This window comes from Furipterus horrens, unplaced genomic scaffold, assembly GCF_987537825.1.
Source record: "Furipterus horrens unplaced genomic scaffold, mFurHor1.1.pri manual_scaffold_4, whole genome shotgun sequence".
NCBI lineage: Eukaryota > Metazoa > Chordata > Mammalia > Chiroptera > Furipteridae > Furipterus > Furipterus horrens.
Window position 1 is genome coordinate 53,632,504 of NW_028327174.1, and position 20,582 is coordinate 53,653,085.

The 20,582-nt window shown below is 46.2% G+C and overlaps 1 protein-coding gene across 2 annotated transcripts; it reads right to left on the reverse strand.

Moving 5' to 3' along the window:
- Positions 1-367: 367 nt before the first annotated feature.
- On the reverse strand, positions 368-17,577 carry CALCOCO1 (calcium binding and coiled-coil domain 1). 2 transcript variants are annotated; one of them, XM_090273296.1, is made up of 16 exons: positions 17,496-17,558; positions 15,593-15,674; positions 14,951-15,130; positions 14,513-14,615; positions 13,556-13,746; positions 10,872-11,030; positions 10,333-10,481; positions 9,477-9,567; positions 5,380-5,535; positions 4,922-5,176; positions 4,329-4,454; positions 3,781-3,876; positions 3,334-3,442; positions 2,913-3,112; positions 2,447-2,553; positions 368-1,449 (listed from the first exon to the last, which is right to left on the reverse strand). In XM_090273296.1, the coding sequence occupies exons 3-16, from the start codon at positions 15,104-15,106 to the stop codon at positions 1,272-1,274; spliced, it is 2,076 nt and encodes a 691-aa protein (XP_090129422.1). In that variant the 5' UTR covers positions 15,107-15,130; positions 15,593-15,674; positions 17,496-17,558; the 3' UTR covers positions 368-1,271. The 2 variants fall into 2 exon arrangements, with proteins under 2 accessions (XP_090129422.1, XP_090129420.1); XM_090273294.1 differs by lacking the exon at positions 15,593-15,674 and having other exon boundaries at positions 17,496-17,577.
- Between the last annotated feature and the right edge of the window lie 3,005 nt (positions 17,578-20,582).

Sequence of the window (20,582 nt, forward strand, 5' to 3'; positions counted from 1 at the left end):
AAGGTGTACACTCTTCACAGGACTCATGCCTGTCTTTTGGCCCAGGGTACACTGATGGCTGCTATAGAGGGTGGTCTGAGTGGCGGAAACCTCCCCTGCCTTCTAAGGCATGCACTTTGGCCCTGTACCCTCGTCCCACCCTGAGACTAAACCCCAAGACACTGACCCACAGTTTGCTCCCTCCCCCACTGCAGTATTCCCCAAGCCAGACCTCCACCTGAGACAAAGGTTCCTCCCTTCTCTTCCCACTGGTGGCCCGCACAGCAGGAGGCAGAATGGGATAAAGCCACCTGGAGTCTCCTCCCTCCCTTGCCCCTCCACCAAGGTCTAAGCCAGGTGTCTGGATGTTTTTTGCTTTAGTCACACCTCATGATAAGAACACATTTTATTAGAAGAGTTGTACATACCATATAAATATATTTGTCCAAACTACAGGTGGGGGAGGGATATTGGGGGAAAGCTCTTATTGCTGTGGGGAAACCTGGAGTGGGAAGAAGTGCTTGGAAATGGGAACCTGGGACCATTTGTTCCCTCATCCCTCACAGAAGGCACAATGCATTCTTTCTTTCCATGTGAGGACACTGAAGGGTGGTGGCAGGGAAGGGCAGGAGACAAGAGTACAGAAAACCTCAAAAATACAAAAGAAACCTCCAAACTTAATACCTAATGTTATGGAAAAAGGCTGGGGTGGGATGTGGAAGGCAATGGGGGAGGGTAATGAGGGAAACCAATGAGACTCAGAACTGAGAGACCTGAAGAAGTCATGATGTCCATGCTGCTGCCTCAATGCAGACCCCAGAAGAAACTCAGGGGAGCAAACACAGACCCCAAATAAGAGGGGTAGGGTGCCCCAGGGAGTGGCTTTGGGGCACCAGAGACTGGGCATGCACACACTTGAATGTGCGTGTGCAGTGGTGGTGGTCTGTGCGGTGGCTGGTGTGAGTGACAGAAGCAACCAGGGCTAGGAGGGGCTGATTCTGTTCCCCTTGGGGAAGGCCTCCTCCATCCTGGTTCTTCCAAAACCACTTCCAGGGGGTAAATTCAGCCACTGCTTCCATGAAGGACCCCTGCCTGGAACAAAAGAGCTGGGCAGGAGAGGACGAGGTTGGACAGCCTGGGATAAAAACGGCACACAGGAGCGGTTCTTAGGGAACAGAATATCATTGAACCCATTGTGTTGGAAAAGAGGCATGGGACCTAACTGTGTGTCTGCAATGAGTGTGTGCCTGTGTGTAAGTGTGTGTTTGTGCTTGTACTAGGGAGAGGTGAGATCACTCAAAGGTGAAGGGGGTCTGGGTGCTGAAGAAGAAGTGTCCATCCATGTGGTCCTCTAGGGCATCCTTATCACTCTCAGCTGGGAAGCGTTCCTTGCAAATAGGACACTCCTTCCATGGGGGGGTGGCAGGGCCCCCAGTGCTGGCCTCTGACAAGGGACCCACTGCAAAGCCACTAAAGAGAGACAAAGGGGAAAGAAGGGAGTCAGTGTGCTCCGTTGCCTTCCTGACTTGCAGACCTCAGGGAGAGGGACCCACACACCTGGGTCCCCAGATTCCCTTGTTCCTAATACAGCATTCTGGAAGTTCTCTCTCCTAGCCTCTTCCTCAGCATCTCTCTCCCCACAGTGCTGAAGTCCTTAGTTTCCCAGATCCCTGCGCCCTCCTTCTTCAGTCCCCCATGGTCCCTATAGTGCAGAGCCCATCCCCCAACCTCCTGCTCTCCTCCCTCCATCTCCGTCTGCTGCCTAATGAGGCTGAAAATGAGTCTGACATCGTCCTTCATCTTCCTGCTCCAGCCAAGAAGGATGACAGCAACACCCCCACCCTGCCCTGAGCCCATCTCACATCCAGGCAAAGCTGGGGACTACGTGATAAAACCTCTCTTCCCTCTGCCTTCCCCTCTTGACCTGCAGAAGAAAAGGAAGGCAGAGGGGGCAATCTCATACCTGAATCTCCCACCCCTTGGGCTTCACCACTCAAAGGGTCCCCCAGGAAGTCAGGGAAGAGAGACAGCATCTCAGGGTGGCCAGATGGATGCTGGATCCCAGTCTCCTCTCTGTTCTTGTCCCTGGGGGGCTTGGTCACCTACTTCCCTTCCTCCTCTCATGGAGCCTAGGTACCTACCTGGTGGTTGGGGAAGGGGTAGGGGCAGGAGAGAGGGGATGCAGGGCAATTTGGGCTACACGGAAGATGGTGCTAGAACAACACAGAAGCCAGTTAAAGGCAGGACCTCTGAGTGCACGTGTTGATAAGCTGAGGGGCGGGATTACCTGAAGGCACCTGGGATTTAGAGTCATGGATAATTTTGCAGTAACCACACCAATGTCTCTTTTTCTTGGCTAGGGCCAAGAAGAGAGAGGTTGGGGGAAGGACAGGGGCACTGTTCACCTGGATGTCTTTTCTGCTGGCATTCTCCCACCTCCCTCCTGTCCTCGCCTTTTTGTACTCACCTGGCCATGTCATAGAAGGCATTGCCCAGTTCAGGAAGCAGCAGGTTGGCCTCTTCCCCTCCACTCTGCACAGCTGCCATCAGGACTGACTTCTCATCTTCAGCCTCCTAGGCACCAAAGAGATAGGTTGGGTTTTGGGGTAGTGCTCCAAGATGGGGGACACAGTGGGACAGAGAACAGAGGCCTGTAGTAAAAGTGGGGCAGGAAAAATGTTTTGAAGGGAGCTGGTGGTAAGAAGAGAGTGAGTGTGGGGAGTAGGGGTTAGCAGTAGTGAGGCTATTGGGTGGGATTGCGTTTGGGATAGTATCCATTGGGTGGCCTTGGAGAGGCTGGGCCTGCCTCCTCTCCCTCAAGAAAAAAATGAGAGTCCCGTATGTCTAAGTCTTTCTGCTCTGGAGGCTGGACCACTTGGGCTTGGCCCTACCTACTGCTCCCTGCCCCTGCCCTGTCTTTCTTCACTGCTCACCGAGTCGGAACTACTGTCCTCAGCTGGCCCCGAGAGGTGGGGAGCAATGGGAGCTGGTTGGCTGATGACGACTAGGAGAGAAGCCTCTCGTGGCCCAGCAGGAGAGGAGCCTGTGTCTCCACGCTCACATAGGCCATAGGGTGGGAGCCTCATGTCTTCTGGGGACTCATCCTCTGAGTCTGTCAGTGCTGCTGGGCAGCCTGTAGGTGAGGGAGCGGGCAGAGAGAGAATGACGTGTTGTTGGATCATCTCTGACTCCTTTGCATAAAGGATGCAGTTAAATTAGACAGGGGCCAGAGTCTGCAAAGGAAAAAGGCAAAACAGAAGGCAGAGGCAGCTCCCAGAGGGGTCACATGGAGCTTTCCCCAACTGGGAAGGGTGGAGCAGGGAAGAGGTGTCACAAGATTGGGGGTGTACAGACTCAGCCCTGCAGCTGCCTCCTCATCCTCTGTGGCAGCGTCCTCGTTCCACTTCTCATCTGCCACCTTCTCAAGGCGGGCCTCCAGCTTTCTCATGTACTCTAGCAGTTCCTGGTGTTGGGGAGGAAAGAGGTGCAACAGGCTGGGAAGATGCCCATCTTGCTGACCTGCAGAACCTTCTCTAGCTCCTGAGGATTAGACAGCTTGGCCAAAGGTGGAGCAGCCTAAGGTAGATCCTCATCTCCCTCTTCCCAAGGGCCTTCCTTCCAGCACTACGTACCGCCTCCCCCCAGCAATCATCCTGTCCTGCCAAATCAACTGATCATGGTCCCATTTTTAGTCTCTGGGCCCTCGTAGAGATACCAGTTTCTAAGCCAAGGGATGACAAAAAGCCACAAAGTTTCTAACCCTCAATTCTGGCGACCAGGGGGCCTGAGTTAGATTCTCACCTGCTTCTCCTCCTGCAACTGCTCCTTTTCCTTCTGTAGCACACATAGGGCCGACCGCAGCTCCGTCAGCTCTCGCTTACTCTCTGACAACTGCACCTGAGGGAAAGGGGCCAGATCGAACCCGGAGCCTAGAATGCACCTCAAAAAGGCCGGGCTCTGGAACCTCAACCGAACAACCTAGGATCATGTCTCTCTGTGCCTTTGTTCCCCCCTTGCCCCAACACTAACCATGAGGCCCTTTTCTTGGCCACAGGAAGTTCAGTTTCTGGCTCTTGAGTGGGGACCTGGATGCCTTGGGCTGGGCTGCAGGGGCATAGCAGAGACACTAGAATTCTCCTAAGTCATCATTACTAGGCCAATAATGTGTGCCCTGAGAGCAGAAAGGGACACTGTGTATTTCCAACCAACGAGGCCTAGGAGGTGTGCAAGTGTGCCACCAACATATATGTGAACACCATATACTTCTGAGCTCACACTTAAGACAGAAGGAGGGGTACTGGCCTCAGGAGGCCACAGGACCAGGATTCACAGGTGGCTGGGTGCCTTACCAGGCTAGAATCCTTTTCCTGGGCTAGTTCAGTCTTGAGCACTTGATTCTGGGTCCTCTCCTCCTTAACTGCCTTTTCCAGTCGGAGTATCTCTGCACTCAGCTTCAGAATCTTGTCCTTCTCTGCCTGGGAGATGGCCAAAAAGGAAAATGAGAGAGTGAAGGAAAAGGGACACCCTTGGCAATGGCACCATCCCTCACTGTGACCCTTCCTTTATTTAATTGAATGTTTTAGGAGCAATTTCCCCTTCTTGCCTTCCTCATTCCCCCTAACCCGTGAATGAAGGAAGGGACCTGAAAGCAAGGTGCCTTGCTAATCAGTAATGGGCACTAGGGCAGGGTCTGGTACCTAGGACGATAAATGTTTCTGAATCAAGATGGTAACCATGGAAGGTGCTATGGATATCAGGGTTGGGAAACACTATTTAGGGATGGGCCATGCCTGGACAATGAGGTATTTCTCCCTCACAGCCCCTCCCCACCCCTAAGTCTTCTGAGGTTTCAATTCTCCCCTTTCTCTCCTCCTACGACATCTGACCACATAAGAGGTGGGGGCAGTGGCTATGAGCCTCCCAGGTCCCCCCATCCCTCTACCTCCATGCTCTGCAGCATCCCTGCCCGCTCCTTGCTCCACTGGCTTTTTTCCTCCTTCAAATGCAGACTGAGTTCAGCCAGCCTGCCATTGACTCCAGCCACTTCCAAGCGGCTGCGGTGCAGCTCGGCTATGGTGCGGTCCCTGGCTCCTGCTGCGCTGGCCAACTCCTCCCCAAGAAGGGCAGCTTTCTGCTGGCTTGAGGCTGCAAGCTCCTGGGCTCCTCGAAGCTGCTCCTTCAGGGGCTCCAGCTCAGCCTCAGAAAAAAGGAAGAGATGGAGACCAGGGCTCCCAGTGAGTCATTGCGAACCAGGAAGGTAGTAACTAGGCTCCCTCTACTCCACATTGCATTAGAACTCAGGATTGGGTTGTTTAGTCTTTAGCATGTCTTTCCCCAGACTTTTCTACAATTAGCCCTTTGAACCTTCTCTACTTCTTGTTGCCTAAGGGCTCCACTCACCAGCCTCTGCTGGGCCTGGCCTAGGGTGTCCTTCATCTGAGCCACCTTGTCCTTCAGACGCTGGGTCTGAGCACCCTGCTCCTCCTGCCGGCCCTTGGCCTCCTGCAGCTCCAAATTCAAGCGACAATTCTCCTGTTGTGCCATTTTGAGTTCAGCCTGATGGAGGCAGAGAGCAGGTAAGGAAAGGAGTATATGTATTTGGGGTGCCTAGGGAGGTGAACCACTGTGATAAGAGGTTGAGGTTCAACTCCTCAGATTTAACACAAACTCAGGCATTCAGCTCCTGCCAGACTTCTTGAATTCTCAGTTCAAAGCGACTCAATCCTGAAAATCTGTCTCCAGGTCCCAAAGTGAGGTAACCAGCGTCACAGCCTGGGGTCTTACACAAAGCCAGGTATCCTATGTCCCATTTTGCTTCCCCACTTTTTCTTTTATAAAGTCTTTTTAAAAAAGATTTTATTTATTTATTTAGAAAGGGGACGGGAGACATAAAGAGAGGGAGAGAAATATCGATCAGTTGCCTCTCACATGCCCACAACCAGGGGCAAGGCCCAGACCAGGCATGGGTCCTGACTGGGAATTGAACTGGCAACCCTTTGGTTTGCAGGCTGGCGCACAATCCACTGAACCACACCAGCCAGGACCCCACTTTTTCTTTTAAAACAAAACTCAGTCTAGATGGAGGCCTAGGTAGACACACTGCATCTCCCTCCGCAACTAAGAAGAAATACAACTATCTCAAAACTAGAGACAATTAGAAGTTCCAGAAAATTGAGCTGCATGGAAGTCCAACAAATAAAGATAATAAAGAAGAAATACTCAGCCAGCAAGTAAGACGGGCGGAGCCGGGGCAGAGAGGAAGTGGTGTGGCTTTGGCAGTGGTGGCGGCAGCGGCAGAAGCAGCAGGCCAGCGGAAAGCGCAGTCACTTGTTTTAAAAAGTAGGGAGGGACACCTGGGGAGCGCTCCCAGCACCAGACCAGACCGCACAGCTATGTTTCCATCGCCGGGGAAAATAAAGCCTCATTGCTTCTGACTGTGAAAACTATTGGGAGCTGGGGCGGAGGAAGAAGCTGCCAGTCTCTCAGCAGAGTCCGCTTGTTTAAAGGGCCCCCAGGGTCCTAGAATGTCCGCAAACCCACCCAATCTGGGAACGACGGCCAGGGCAACAGTTAGAGGGGCGCCAGTCTCATATGGAAAGGGGAGAAATGCCGGGAAAAGGGGCGAGTGCTGAGCAAGAAGCATTGACCCCTCCCCAACATATAGCGCCACAACGTGGTGAAATGGGTCACTGATGAATACCTAAGGCTCCGCCTCTTACAATGTAACAGGTGCCATAGGTCTACCTAAGACACAGAGACAAACACACCCAGGAGCCTGTCAAGATGAGGAGACAGAGAAGTATGGCCCAAAAGAGGGAATGGATCAAGGTTCCAGTGGGAGAACTAAGCGATGAGGAGATAGCAACCTAACAGACATAGAGTTCAAAACACTGGTGTTAAAGGTGCTCACAGACTTGACAGATATGCTTAAGTACAGCAAATGCAGAAAGGAAGATGTGAAGCTATGCTAAATGAAACAAAGGAAAATCCACACAAAACCAATGGTGAAGGGAAGGACACTGGGGTTCAAATCAATGATTTGGAACATAAGGAAGAAAAAAACAGTCAACCAGTACAGGAGGAGGAAACAAGAATTGAGAAAATGAGGAGTGGCTTAGGAACCTCTGGGACAACTTTAAATGTGCCAACATCCGAATCATAGGGGTGCCAGAAGGAGAAGAGGAAGAGAAAGAAATTGAAAGCTTATGTGAAAAAATAATGAAGAAAAATGTCCCAAATTTGGCAAGGGAAATAGACATACAAGTACAGGAAGAACAGAGAGTCCCAAACATGCTGGACCCAAAGAGGACCACACCAAGACACATCATAATTAAAATGCCAAAGGTTAAAGATAAGGAGGGAATCTTAAAAGCAGCAAGAGAAAAGCAGAGAGTTGCCTACAAAGGGGTGCCTATAAGACTATCAGCTGATTTCTCAAAAGAAACTTTGCAGGCAAGAAGGGACTGGCAAGAAGTATTCAGAGTGATGAAAAGCAAGGACCTACAACCAAGATTACTCTATCCAGCAAAGCTATCATTTAGAATGGAAGGGCAGATAAAGTGCTTCCCAGACAAGGTAAAGCTAAAGGAGTTCATCATCACCAAGTTCTTATTACATGAAATGTTAAAGGGACTTATTTAAGAAAAAGAAGATCAAAACTATCAACATTAAAATGACAACAAACTCACAACTATCAACAACTGAATCTAAAAAATAAAAACAAAATCCAACTAAGCAAACCAGAAGGAACAGAATCATAGGTATGGGGATCATTTGGAGAGTTATCGGCTGGGAGTGGGAAGGGGGAGAAATGGGGAAATGGTGCAGGGATTAAAAAGCATGATTGATTGGTACAAAAGAGACAGGGGGAAGTTAAGAATAATATAGGAAATGGAGAAGCCAAAGAACTTATATGCACGACCCATGGACGTGAATTAAGGGGGATGGGATTACTGGAGAGAAGGGGGTTACTGGGTAGAGGGGAGCAAAGGGAAAAGGAATTGGGACAACTGTAACAACATAATCAATAAAATATACTTTAAAAAAACCTTAAAACAAAAACAAAAAAACACACTCAGTCTAGATGTCCTCCAGGCCCTGCAAACTCAGCATATTCTACTTCCCATTCTACCCTAGGTCTCCTACTCTTATTTCTGTCCGTGGTTCAAACTAATTCCCAGTCACTGAAGCTGGATACCTTGGTGCCATGGTTGGCTCTATTCTCTCTGTCGCAGCCTACAGAAAAGCCTATTGCTTCTCCAGCCGCTATCTTGTTCATGGCCATTCTCTCTTTTCTACTATCGCCACAATCAGGCTCTGGTCATCTCTTGCTTAGATACTGAAAAACCTCACAACTAGCTCATTTTCCACAAGGCAATCAGATTAACCTTTGAGTACACATCTCCTACCTGAAAGTCATCAATGCCTCTCAGTGCTTACAAAATGAAGATTAAACTCAAGATTGTCTACAACCTGACCAGGGCTTATCTCAAATTCTTCACCCACACATTCAACTGCCCTAAGTGTTCTGGACTCTAAGCCTTTGCTCATGTTTTCATGTTCCTAGAATGGTCTCCCTTCACCTCTGTCTACTCAAATTCTACCTATTCTTCACTTCAGAGCAAATGGTTTTCAAACAATCTTCCACAAAGGCCAAGCGTTCTGAGGAAGGCATTTAGAGATTCTGCAAATATTTGACTTAAACTTCAAATATTTAAAAATATTAAAAATTATGTGAAAAACGTACAAACTCATAGGTTAAAACTTTGGAGATCACCAAGGACATATGCTTCCAGGTTAATTCATCTTTGTGAAAACCTCTGAATAAAGTTTCTATTGTATCTTCTACTGAAGTGAAGAACAAGACAAGTGCAAGGTGAACAGTTAAAAAACTGTTATCAATTTGCACCTACTTGTGTGTGACTCAAGGTGTTCTCAATATTGTACAAGTAAAACAAAATACAGCACTACATTAGTTGCTGAAGCTGACAGAACAGTCATCCATAACCTCCAATTTCAAAGTTTGGTAGCCATGAAAATTACCTCATTGCTTTCATTACCTTATATGTAAATGTTATAATTTGAATTTATAAAAATAAACTTATAATAAAATATTGCTTTTATTAGTCAGTGAGGTTCTACTTAAGATGTAAAAAACTTCATTGGAGGATAGGGCAGAAAGGTTTGGTAGCTACAAAAGTTTAGAAATACTAAAAGCTAGTTTATGCCCCCCTTTTAAAAGTCCTTTCTAATGTCGCTAACAAGATGTGCTCCCATTCACCTCTGTGGGGCATCATAACACTTTATTCCACTTCTCTGTTGATACTTGTTATATTCCCCTTTGACTAATCTTGATTTATGCATATGACTTATGTTCCCTAGGAGAGTATACACAATGTTTCTTTACATATTTATCCCCTTTGGTGCCCAGCACTCAGAAGGGACTTAATAAACTCTGGATGAACAACTGAGAAAGCAAACCATCCCTAAGCCCTTACCTCGCTTTGCTCCTTGTCTGCTTGCACTTCCTTTAGTTGCCCAAGGAGCTTCTCTTGTTCCCGAGTCAGGGCCTTCACTGTGTCTCTAACCCTGTAAATGGGGGGACAGAATGTCAGATAACCGACTGATCACCAGAGAACGAATGAAGGGCTTAACGTCTGTTTTGAGCTCTTCTACTGGTGCTCCTCTAGGCCCAGGCCTCCACTTCTCTCTGGGATGCTCAAATTCCCAAGCCAAGTTCTAAGCCCCAAGTACCCAAGACTCAGAGGTCTAAACCAGAACCAAAGGGTGAAAGTTATAGGATGGTAGAGCTTGGATCAACACAAGAGAGATAAAAAAATGACAGCTGTCTGACAGTAAAAGAGGCTGAGGTAGTGATCTTCTCTTACTTACCCTCTTAAATACCCTACATTTCTCTCAATGCTAAAAATATACAACTTATTCTTTTTTCAGGGGAGAGATTTCATAACGTTCATGAATCACCAGTTCTAATAGTGAGAACAAAGTCTAATTTTATTCTTTGCTGTGGTAAAATCTGAAATCCATCCTCTCTTATCTTGTGTTGATTGTTCTATCCATTCTCTTTTTTCAAGTCCTCTACTCCCAGCTCCTGCTTAGCCTTTGCTCCATGTTAAATGGTAACTGCGATTACTTCTGAAGGTGAGAAATACAGAATTTAGAAAAAATGAGAGGGCAGAAAATGATATCCTCAGTAATTGAAAAACCCTAAGTGAGGTTGAGAAAGGAAAGAGAAACCACCTGAGACAGAGCAGGCTTGCCTGCCTGAAGCAGGAGGCCGGGGTTCCAGGGTCACAGGAAAGACGGGAAGTAATGGAGTGGAGGAGGCCCCCTCACCTGTCCAGCTCAACCTCCTTTGTCAGCACTTTCTCACTGATGGTCTGGATGTCATCTTCCAGTTCCAGAATGTGTGCCACATGGTCTCCCTGTTGCTGGCTCAAGATGTCCCTCTCTTCTGTGAGTTCCCCATGGGACCGGGAAAGCCCCTGGAATTAAGGTTGTCCAGAAGAAGGGAAAAGTTGAGATTCATTTCAAAGAGTGGAGCAAAGGCTTGGGAGGAGCATACCAGAATTTTTTCCCACCCCCATACCTAGTAACCTTCCTTGGAAAAGAAACTAAGGGAAAATTCCCTTACTAGTGAATACAGCCACCTCCACCCTCCCTCAGCATTCCTGTGTTCGGAGAACTGTCTTTTACAAATCTGAAACATATCTCTTAACATATTAAGTTTAATTCCACTTGTTACACCTTAGACCTATTTATTGGATGTCAGAACCATCTTAAACACCCACTAACAACTCCCCTTCACCCTCTTCACTGGGTTCAGATTTTGGGTGAGCAGCCAGGCCCCATCCAGCTCCCAACACAAATCCCACCTTGTATTGCTCTGTCAGCTCTGCATGCTCCTGCCTGGCAGTTGTCAGAGTTGCTTCGAGCTCCTGTACTCGGCTCCTCAGCTCCGTGACCTGCCCCTCCAGCTGCAGCTTCAGCTGCATCAGGTCATTCCTCTCTTGCTGGCTCTCATCCAGCTGGTTCTACAGGGATCAGGATGAGAAGAAGGTATGCTTGTGAAGCACCCATTCCAAGGTCCCATTCCCATCACTGTCAGATGCACTTCAGGTCTGGGAAGTTTTATCAGCATAGGATGCACGGTGGGCTAGGGGGCTACTGCGGCCTGTGCATCACCCACCAGACACCAACTCCTGGCACGCTTACTGCCCACCCCCCTTTCATGTTTCCCCACTGGTGGAATGACCTCACAGACAAAAGAGATTGCTACTTTGATTTTAACCTATTGGTTCTGGAGTTAGACACTGAATTTAAATCTCTAATACAATTTTTATGAGCTGTATAACTCTGAATAAGTGACTTAACTTCTCTGAATCTCTGTGTCCTCATCTGGGAAGTGATTCTTTAGTGTGGGATGTTTTAAGATAATTGTAATAAGGCGGGTGGGATTGCTGGGGGAGTGGTGGTGCTGGGCAGAGGGGAGCAAAGGGGAAAAAACTGGAACTATTTTAACAATATAATCAATAAAATATACTTAAAAAAAGATAATTGTAATGAGGATGATGAATGTAAAAACAGAACATGGTGCAGGGGCTTACACATCTCTAATGTAAGATATAAACAACTTCTTTCTATTCTTGTGTTGATGCCATGTGTTTAGAGGGTTCTAAGTGCTGGAATTTATCTAAATCAAAGACAATCTATTCATTCTTCTCTTCTGAGCCTTCCTCAGGCTTGTATTCTTGTCTGGAGAGTATACTTCCTCGCCACCTAGCCCTAGTCCTTACCTCTCTTCAGGATCTTCCTTGCTAACATCTGCCTTTACTCCTCAGTTCTTCTCTATTTGGTCCAATAGAAAAATAATACAAGCCACATATACAATTTAAATTTTCCTAGTAGACCCTTAACAAAAGTACTAATAAGAAACAGGTGATGGGAAAACATATTTGCCAATGACATCACAGACAGGGGACTGATTTCCAAAATATATAAAGAGATGATACGACTCAACATCAAGAAAACAAACAACCCAATTAAAAAATGGGCAAGGGACCTGAACAAACACTTCTCCGAAGAGGACATACAGAAGGTCCATAGACACATGAAAAAATGCTCAACATCATTAGCCATCAGGGAGATGCAAATAAAAACCACAATGAGATACCATTTTACACCAGTCAGAATGGCCATCATCAACAAATCAACAAACAACAAGTGCTGGCGAGGATGTGGAGAAACGGGAACCCTACTGCACTGTTGGTGGGAATGCAGACTGGTGCAGCCACTATGGAGAACAGTATGAAATTACCTCAAAAGATTAAAAATGGAACTGCCTTTTGAACCAGCGACTCCACTACTAGGATTATACCCGAAGAATCTTGAAACACCAATTCAAAAAAAACTTATGCACTCCTATGTTCATTGCAGCACTGTTTACAATAGCTAAGTGCTGGAAACAACCTAAGTGCCCATCTGTAGATGAGTGGATCAAAAAACTGTGGTACATTTACACAATGGAATACTATGCAGCAGAAAGAAAGAAGGAACTCCTGCCATTTGCAACAACATGGATGGAACTAGAGAGAATTATGCTTAGTGAAATAAGCCAGGCAAAGAAAGAAAAATACCATATGATATCACCTAATACAGGAAACTAAAGAACAACACAAACAAAGGAACTAAATAGAACAAAGAGCAGAATAGCAGTCAATAGGGGGGAGGGGAGAGGGAGAGAAGGGGGATAAGTAAGGGAAGGGTCTAGTCAAAGAACCCGTATAAAAGACTCATGGACATGGACAACGGGGAGGGATATGATTGCGGGAGAGGGGGTGGGTTGGGTGGGGGAGAGAAATTAGGGGAAAAGGGGACAACTGTAATTGAAAAACCAAAATAAAAAAAAATAATAATAAAAAAATAAAATAAAATAAAATAAAAAAAAACAGGTGAAATTAATTTTAACAATATTTTATCTAACTCAGTCCATCCAAAATAGTATTTCAACATGTAATGAATATAAAAAAGTATATAAATCTTTTACACTTTTTTTTAATACTAGGTCTTCAAAATCTGGTATTTTACCCACACAGTATATTTCAATTTGGACCAGTCACATTTCAAGTGCTCAAGAGCCACATGAGGGTAGTGCCTTTATTATCTGATGGCGCAGGTCTGGAGGCCTAGCTTTTCTCACTCCTCACATGTCCTGAAATGGGTCTCATCCTCCTTTTCCTCTGGTCATTCTTTCCCTGGAGTGGTCTCCCTTGACCCTTTGCATCTTCTAGGGTCTAGGGCAGGATGTACCACTTGAAAAAGGAGCACTCAAAAAGTTCTTATGAAATCTTGAGTAATGGTGGCTTGTGGAGGCTTGCTTCCCTGCCCTACATGTTTGTGTCTGTCTATGTTAGATTGTGACTTGCTTGAAGGCAAGACTTTGTATAACTCCCAGTGAGGTCTCCAGTTAAAGCTACAGCTAAGGGGAGGGTGCAGTGGGAAGGGGCCCCTTGCAATGCTATCCTCTCACTCCTGTGCCCAGGAGAAGCTCTGTTCTCACCTGAAGCACAGTTGCCTTGGGGACAACCAGCAGGATGTCAGAGCCACCATCAGTCTCCTCAAGAGTCACCAGTTCATCCATGGGCCTTGGCTCTCGAAACTGGAAAGCAGGGCTCTGCCCACACACCCGGCCCTGGCGATTCACATATCGGAACTGGTAGAGCTGGGCTCCTGGCTTGGGCAGGTAGCTGGCTGTGGGAAAAAGGATGGACCCAGGACCTCAGTATGATCCCAGGCCCTCCAGTGCCCAGCTGGTCCCTTTGGTGTATTTTATTATCCACACTCTCTGACTCTGGCCCTTATTCACTGTTCCAGATTCTATTTTCTCTCCTCTCCACCTTCCATAGACTATTTCTGTTCCTTGGGATACTCTTCTCCCCGCTTTACGTTTAGTTCTTTCCTTCTTCTCTTTTTCAAACCTATCTTCTTCAATAACAATAATAATGATAATGTTAGTTACTATTTACTGAGTGCCCACCATGTACTAGGCACTGTGCTAACAGTTTTTCCTATGTCATTTAAAATCCTTCTATTGTCCCTATAGACCAGGTATACACTTTTAATGTTAAGATAAGATACACAGAGGTTAAGTAATTCGCCCAGTGTCAAACAGCTTTTAAGTATTAGAGCTGATATTTGAAACCAGGTCTTTTAGAATCTAAGGACCACCTTCTTTTCAGTGTGACACCACCTTTCCCTTTTCCCTACCCTTTAGTTCCTCCTTCTTTCGGTAGGAGGTGGGATTAGTTGCAATCTATAGTTTCTTCCATCTCTAAGTCTTTCATTCTGTGATAGCCCCATGTCTGCTGAGCCTGTTGTATATATCTCTTATTTTATTTACTTGCACTTATTTTTCCTTATTCTCTGTGCCTAACTTTTATGTCTCTGAGCTCACTTCCTTTTTGCAAACCTCTCTCCCTTTGCCTTCTCCCTCCTGGTTCTCTATCTTCCCTTGTACCTTGGAACTGGACACTAGCATGGACAGGGGAGCCATCAGCTGCACTTTCAGGCACCGAAGACCACACAAATGTGTGGTAATCCCGAACACAGGCAGCCTCCACCTGTGAGAGTCCAAGGAGAGAGAGGCATATGGTGACGGAACTACCAGCTATAGATGGTAGAAAGGGCTGAGGGATTGAATGGGATGGAGGGAAGGATGGTGTTTCAGTGACAAGGATGATGAAAGACAGGAAAGTGTGGGGACGCTAATATGTCAAAAGAGAAAGGATAAGATACGGAGAAGATGAGCTGTGCTTTATAGATGGTCTCTGTAATCTGTGACATCTTTTTTTCTTCTTTATCAACATAAGGTTGAGAATCCAAGAACCCAGTCATTCCCCTTACTCCAACCAACGCATGGCCCATAAACCTGAGCCAAAAGGGGTTCTAGGAATACCTTGAAGATGCCAATCCAGTCACTGGCGCTGGGCACCGTGCCTGGGGGAAGGGTGTAGTGACACTCCACCTTGGTGTTGGGGATGTAGGTCCGGGCCACATTCAGAAAGCTGACTCCGCCCCGAGATGGTGCCCGGCTTAGTGACGATTCTTCCATTTTTTCCTCAAGATATGTGCCCTCCTATGAAACAAAGGGTTAATAACCTAAAGTCTCTCCACTCCATTTTTTCCCCTCAACTCCATCTCCTGCTACCCACAACCCCTGCCAATATACCTGAGTCATATTTAGTATCCAATCCCTGAGGCCAGGACATAAGCCCCCATCCTGTCTCACACTATACCCACTGTAAGTCATATATTCTTCCTAGAGTTAAGATCTCTCTAATTTCTGTTCCCTTTCCACTGCACCACTAATTAAGTCTCAGTATTCCAGGCTCTGCCTTTTCAGTCCCTCCTTTTTCACTTCTTAACATCCTTGAGGATTCCAAATTCTTCAGCCGCCATGTCTACCTCTCATCCCCCACATCTTCTGGCTCTTGAGTTAAAAAATTCAGCTGAGGCCCTGACCCGTGTGGCTCAGTTAGTTGGGCATCATCCCACAAACTGAAGTGTCACAAGTTTGATTCTTGGTCAGGGCACATACCCAGTTATGAGTTTGTCCCTGGTCAGGGCGCCTACGAAAGGCAACCAATCCAATGTTTCTCTCCCTCTCTTTCTCCCTCTATCTAAAAAAAGATAAATAAATAAATACACAAACAGGCACCTGGGTGAAGATTTTGAAAAAATTCAACCGAGGTGTGAGGCCCCCTCATTCTGAGCAGGTCTCCTTGTGCACTTCTGAGCTTGTTGACCCAACTGTACACAGGAATGACTATGGTATCTGAAAATAGCAACTAATCTCTAAAAATAATGATCACATCTTCAGGTCTAAAATATGGCTGGGGCAGGGCCATGGCCCAATCCTCAGGTCCCTGAGCTCACAATCTCTCCCCTTCTCTGAGCTGTGTAACCCCATGAATTTAAAAAAGAAAAAAAAAGTTTCCACTCTCATCTAAGAGATAAAGAGGAAGGGAGCAGGACATAAGGAAAGACAGGTTCTGTCCTCAACTTCATTATTCCAGGAAGTGAAGAATTCTGGAGGCGGCAGCTACAAGGGTGGAGTGAAACACTCAGCAGGAACGTGGTGGTGTGGAGAGATGGAATGTGGGGGCCTGAAGCCAGGAAAGCCCCACCCCTGGGCAGAGGACAGACTGGACGGTGGGAAGTAAGGAGTCCTGAGGGAGGGAAATGTATATATAATGTTGAGAGAAGAAAGAGATAGTTCCAAAAGCACCTAACTTTCTTTTCTGCAGGTCTATCCTGAAGCAGGACTAGAAATCTCCTGGATTGACTATATGTAACTGAGCTCCAGTAGTTCCCTCCCCATTTTCTCTCTGCTCCCCTTGGCCTCAATTTTAAGTGCTGAATTTCTCCATCTGCTTGGATTGGTAGTTGGAGGCACACTATAGGATGAAATTGAGAGGAAGAGGTGTTCCAAGTTAGGTGGGGAGAGGAAATAAGAAAATATGGTAGAGGGGTGAGGAAAGATAATAATAAGAATCAAGAGGACTCCACAGCCCTCCCCATTCGTCCTCTCTAGCCCACTAATCTTCACCCTGTGTCAGTCACAGCTGCCTGCCTCCAATCAGCCATAGCCATTAGTCATGTGCACTCCCCCAAACACCACAGACCCACACCAGGCTAATGTTAAGTGGAGCAGGAACTTTAAAGGGAGGAAAGGTGGGCCAGCTCTACAAAAAGGAGCAACCTTTACTTCCAAAATAGAGACTAAATTGAGGAAAAGAGGTTTCTTTGGATTTTCATCTCTTCTTAAAAATCTCTAGTTAAAACTAGTCCATATGTTTTCTCCAAATACAATTCTCTGGCTTTCTAAGGGGGGGGGGGGTAAATTATCCCAAAGATCTAAGCCTGGGAATCCCAAATACTTGCCACAAATAACATCCGTGACAGTTGGAAACATTCCACAGGCCTCAAAGAGCTCTGGGGACCTAAGGTGTATGTGTGTAGTCAGACTGAGGTGTTCGCATGGTGGGGTACCATCACCCCACTCTGTAGGGCTTTAGAGTTCCTTGACATTCTACGTCTTGGGAGGTTTTTACCCAGCGAGTCACAGCAGTAAAGGCCTTCGAATTGGCAAGGGGTGTGGGGGTGGTAAGAGGAAAGGGAAGGTTTGTGAGGGACAAGCCTTGCATGGGGGAGAATGAGCAAAGATTTCAACCTCCCCACCAAACTCCTTAAGCGTATCAAGCTTTTTAGAGAAGGACAGAGAGCAAGGTGAGAACAGTGAGGGGGTACCCCTTTGATCAGGGCCCCCTTGAGACCAGGAACTCCCAAAAGAGTGGGGGTGGCTTCTCCAGTACGGAACGTGTTAAAACCCAAACACTCCTGCAGCCCCCTTCTGCAGTCCCCTTAGCTTATTCTTTCACAGCCTGGAAAGTAGGGTGGCTCCCCAAAAGACACCCCCCAAATTAGGCCAAGTTTCTTACCCCACAGACGGATCAGCTGTTCCCTCACCTTTCACCAACAACAAAAACAGCACTCCGACTCCGAGAGGGGAGGGAGAAGAGTGGGCGCGAGGACTTCTGGGGCCTGAGGTTCCTCCACGGTCTTCTGCGGGTGAGCCGGCCAGGATCTTGGACTACATATCCCAGGAGGCTATGCGCAAGGAGGGCGGGGTAGAGGCGCGGTCGTGGCGGCGGCCTTACCACCGCATCCTGGGCGACGTAGTTCTTATTTCTATGACAGCAAACGAGGGTGTGGCCATCAAAGGACTTCACAGCCCATGATTCCTTAGGAGGGGCAGGTTGTATTAGTGATGACTGCCGGTTTGTAACGTGTTTTGTTGGGGGAGGGGGAGGAATTACGGCTTTAACGCCCGCTTTGTAATACACACTTCACAGTGGGCCGGACTAGTTCAGATACTTTAACTCGTTTGCTTTTAACAACAACCTGTAAGATAGATAGTATTTTTTCCCACACTTTACAGAGGAAAAAACTGAAGCTCAGGATGGTTAAGGAACTGTCTAAAGTATCAGTTATGGTAGAACACCAGGATTGCATGACTATAAGTGCAGTGCTCTCACCCACTACATCACAGCTACCTGCCATTTAAGGGATGGGAAACTAATAGCTGTGTCAGGAGTTTCTTATTTGCTTCAACCTCAGGGACAGCCCCTGTAAAAACCACGTGGTGTTCACAGCTTTTTTTTTTTTTTTTTTTTTTGTCCAAATTGACGGTTTCAGTGTTGGGCAGATCAATACTAACATTCCTGGAGAGGGCTCCCCTAGGGTGACTTCTAGGTCTAAGAAGAGGGTCCATTGCCTGAGGGGGTGGGGTGGGTGTGGAAGGAAGGAGGTGAAGTAAAAGAATGAAGGCTGGCATAATTCAGGACTGGGTACAACTCAAAAGCCACTTAGAAGAGACAGTTTTTCTAAGCCTTTTAACTGGCTTAAATTAATCAGGATAACAATACATGTTGTTGCTCCTGTTTTTATTTAGGAGAGGTGAAAGATTCGCACTCTTCCCACAGCCCAAGTTACATCAAAGACTTGGGCATTCTGCCCTCCTGGACCCTCCAAGTAGTCTGAGGCATTCTAAGTGATCTCTCTCTCCATGTCTGGATCAGAGGATTACAGTCTAAGGATTGATGTGCTCTTCCTGGGTGCCTGCTTTTCCCAAGTCTTTTTTTGGTAGTATTTTGCTTTTATGACTGAATAGAGGGTGTCTGGTGTCTGCCCCTGGGTGCCTTTCATCTGAAGATCTCCAACACTTAGCTGTGTCACTGGGCTTCACAAACATTAAGGAGACACGTCTGTGTAATTAGGATTTATGAGTTACAAACCACTGGATGAGCTCAAGGTCCTGGGGTAAGTTAAGAGTGAGGCCCAAAACAAAAGATATGCAAAAAAAAAAAAAAAAAAAAAAGTCGGGGGAGTGAGGCCTGTCCAGGGACCAAAGTCACAAGTGTTCTTGGTTTATGTCTTATACACAGAATAAATGCTTGGAAGAAAACTCATTCTCAGTTTTAGCTGGAGCTAAAAATAATAACTTCATTTATTGGGTGCTTATGATATGTTTAAACTATACTAAAAGGTTTTCTGTTTAAAACAGTAATAGCCTTATGTAGTAGCCCTACCCCCCTTTTTAACATATGATAAAGACTGAGGCACAGATAATTAAGTGATTTGCCTAGGATCATTTAACTAGTAAGTGGTAGGATCAAGTAGTCAGTAGACCAGAGTAGGCAGTAGTCAGTACACCATACTCCCACCCCAGAAACTCCTGGTATGTGATACTTAATCCCATTGTTCTAAGGAACTGAACCATGGTATTATTTAATCAGGGAGCAAATGTTCACTGAGTATTTATGTGCATGCATAAGATAATGTGAAACAGATTCATTTGACAAATATATGTCATTTGAAAATATACTATGCTAGGTATTCATTAAATTTTGTTGAAAGAATGAATACATAGATATTTGAAGGATGGATTGGATTTGGATAGTTTGGCAGGACAAGGTCTAGGAAGGATGAGTTTATTCCAGGTTGAAGCAAAGAATCAGAGGTGGGAATATGTAATGTTTACTGGAGTGTAGGAGGTCACTTAAGAATAGCACATCAAGGCCAAGACCGGGTTGCTCAGTGGTTTAGAGTGTTGTCAAGATTGTGGGTTTGATATCCACTCAGGGCACATACAAGAAGTAACCAATAAACAAATAAGTGGAACAATTAAATTGATGTTTTTTTCTCTCCCTTCTTCTCTCTCTCTAAAATTAATAAATAAATTTTAAAAAAAGAACAGTGCATCAATTTTAACCCCCCCCCCCCCCAACTCAGATTATTGGTAATGACTGCTTGAAATGTTGTGTTGAAAAGGTTTGGTAGGAAAGAGTTCTGGGATTAATTAGTAATGTCTGTCATAGAAGATGGCAGTTGTAATAGATTGATTTGTTTTTTGAAATTATTTACTTCCTTCCTTGCTCATTGCCATGTGACGTGCAGTATGTCCTGTAAAAGGAGTATGTCTCATTTCTCTGACTTTGGTCTTGATCATGTTTCATATTTTGGCCAATGGAATGTAAATTGATGTGACTCATTCCACATTTGAGCATGTGAGTTTCATTTTCTTGTTCTTCCCTGGCACTAGAATGGGCATATTCCGCAGGAGACTTATTCCTTCTACATGGGTCCCTAAATCAGAAGACCCATAGAGCAGAGCTGCATCCTGCCCACAACCTACATGAAAATAAGTGAGATATAAAACTTTTTGCTGTAAGTCACAGAGACGTGGGATTGGTTGTTATTGTAGCAATGCTAACCAATAACCTGAAAATAGTATGAAGTGTGAAAGGTAAATGGTATCAATTTTGAAAGGTAAGTGTAAGAGTGTGGAGAATCTTGAACGCCAGGTGAGGTAGAGCCTACTATAAGTTTATCAGAATCTCTTTCCTTTTTTTTCTTACACACATAGCTGGACCGTCGTCGTCGTCGGCAGCCGTCCGTCTTGAGAGACGATGGTGTAGCTTCTCAAGAGTCTATCTGCACCGCCGAGAATGGCTGTGCAGTCCGAC

Coding starts and splice junctions, on each gene's coding strand:
- CALCOCO1 (XM_090273294.1), bottom strand. CDS start 15,106: ATGGAAGAATCGTCACTAAGCCGGGCACCATCTCGGGGCGGAGTCAGC. Junction 9,568..10,332: donor AAGGAGGTTGAGCTGGACAG/GTGAGGGGGCCT, acceptor CCCCATTTACAG/GGTTAGAGACACAGTGAAGG. Junction 1,450..2,446: donor GCCTTCTATGACATGGCCAG/GTGAGTACAAAA, acceptor GTCTCTCTTTAG/TGGCTTTGCAGTGGGTCCCT.